The following is an 885-nucleotide window of genomic DNA, read 5'->3' as shown; positions in this document are numbered from 1 at the left end:
AGCACATTTGATAACGTAAGTGTTCAACGACTACCATATTATTAGGCGGTTTCTCGTCCTCATAATTTCTAAACTAAACAAAAGGCGAGACGAAAACAGAGTCTTAAGACACTCTCAGTTGAGTAAAGTTACACTCTTTTACACTTTTGTTGTCAATATACAAAACATTGTCTTTAGATAAGTTCATTTTCCCATTCTTCCTCCTCCCTCCTCTCCTCTGACCTCCATCAGATTCTCCTCCTCTCTGTTAAAACATACCTGATACATAAGAGGAAAGAACTGAAAACCAAAAGATTATGAAAGAAAGAAGGCAAACCTTCCTCAAGACAAAAGAGAGGTATAGATATGCAGCGTCACATTCATCAGCTGATAACGTGCCTGAATATAAAATGGTCCCAACCAAATAGTTATATTTCTATAGCAAATTTGGTTAGAATCAAAACACAAAGACTTACTCTGGTCTTGGTTACCATCACCCAAAGCACCAAGCCTTCTCATGAGTTCTACGAACTCTGTTTTTTTCATATACTCATGGACAACCTCGTGTGAGTTCTTCACAAACACTAACTCTAGATCATACTGTTCATGGGATAATGTCAACCTGAATGATACATAATGTACAAACACTTGAACATGGAGAGAGGAATATATTTTTACTTCTTCGGCTAAAGACTTGAAGATGTTAAAGGACAATCCATTCAGGGCAATCAACAGCATCCTATCATTAAAGTTCGGATTGTTACATTTTACTTTTTAGTACCTCTAAAGCTTATTCTACATTGCTTCAGTTTCTGCGGTAGACTACCAAGTGAACTCAAGAAAATTTAAGTACCTCAAGGTGAAAGACGTATTTGATACCAAAGGGGCTGCTAGATTTGAATTTCT

At 36.7% G+C, this 885-nt stretch overlaps 1 protein-coding gene across 1 annotated transcript; it reads right to left on the bottom strand.

Moving 5' to 3' along the window:
• Positions 1 to 90: 90 nt before the first annotated feature.
• On the bottom strand, positions 91 to 879 carry LOC106322024 (mRNA cap guanine-N7 methyltransferase 1-like). Its single transcript, XM_013760219.1, has 4 exons — positions 833 to 879; positions 456 to 601; positions 317 to 378; positions 91 to 244 (listed from the first exon to the last, which is right to left on the bottom strand). Exons 2-4 carry the CDS (start codon positions 523 to 525, stop codon positions 104 to 106), a joined length of 273 nt encoding a protein of 90 aa, XP_013615673.1. The 5' UTR covers positions 526 to 601; positions 833 to 879; the 3' UTR covers positions 91 to 103.
• Between the last annotated feature and the right edge of the window lie 6 nt (positions 880 to 885).

Source organism: Brassica oleracea, unplaced genomic scaffold, assembly GCF_000695525.1.
Source record: "Brassica oleracea var. oleracea cultivar TO1000 unplaced genomic scaffold, BOL UnpScaffold05064, whole genome shotgun sequence".
In the NCBI taxonomy this organism is placed as follows: Eukaryota; Viridiplantae; Streptophyta; class Magnoliopsida; order Brassicales; family Brassicaceae; genus Brassica; species Brassica oleracea.
This window is presented reverse-complemented; position numbering and strand designations above follow the sequence as displayed.

Excerpts from the sequence above, each read along its gene's own strand:
- LOC106322024 (XM_013760219.1), bottom strand. The coding sequence starts at position 525 with ATGAAAAAAACAGAGTTCGTAGAACTCATGAGAAGGCTTGGTGCTTTG. Across the intron at positions 379-455 it reads TGATGGTAACCAAGACCAGA|GCACGTTATCAGCTGATGAA; the intron begins GTAAGTCTTTGT and ends TTTTATATTCAG. Across the intron at positions 245-316 it reads TCTCTTTTGTCTTGAGGAAG|AGAGGAGGAGAATCTGATGG; the intron begins GTTTGCCTTCTT and ends ATGTTTTAACAG.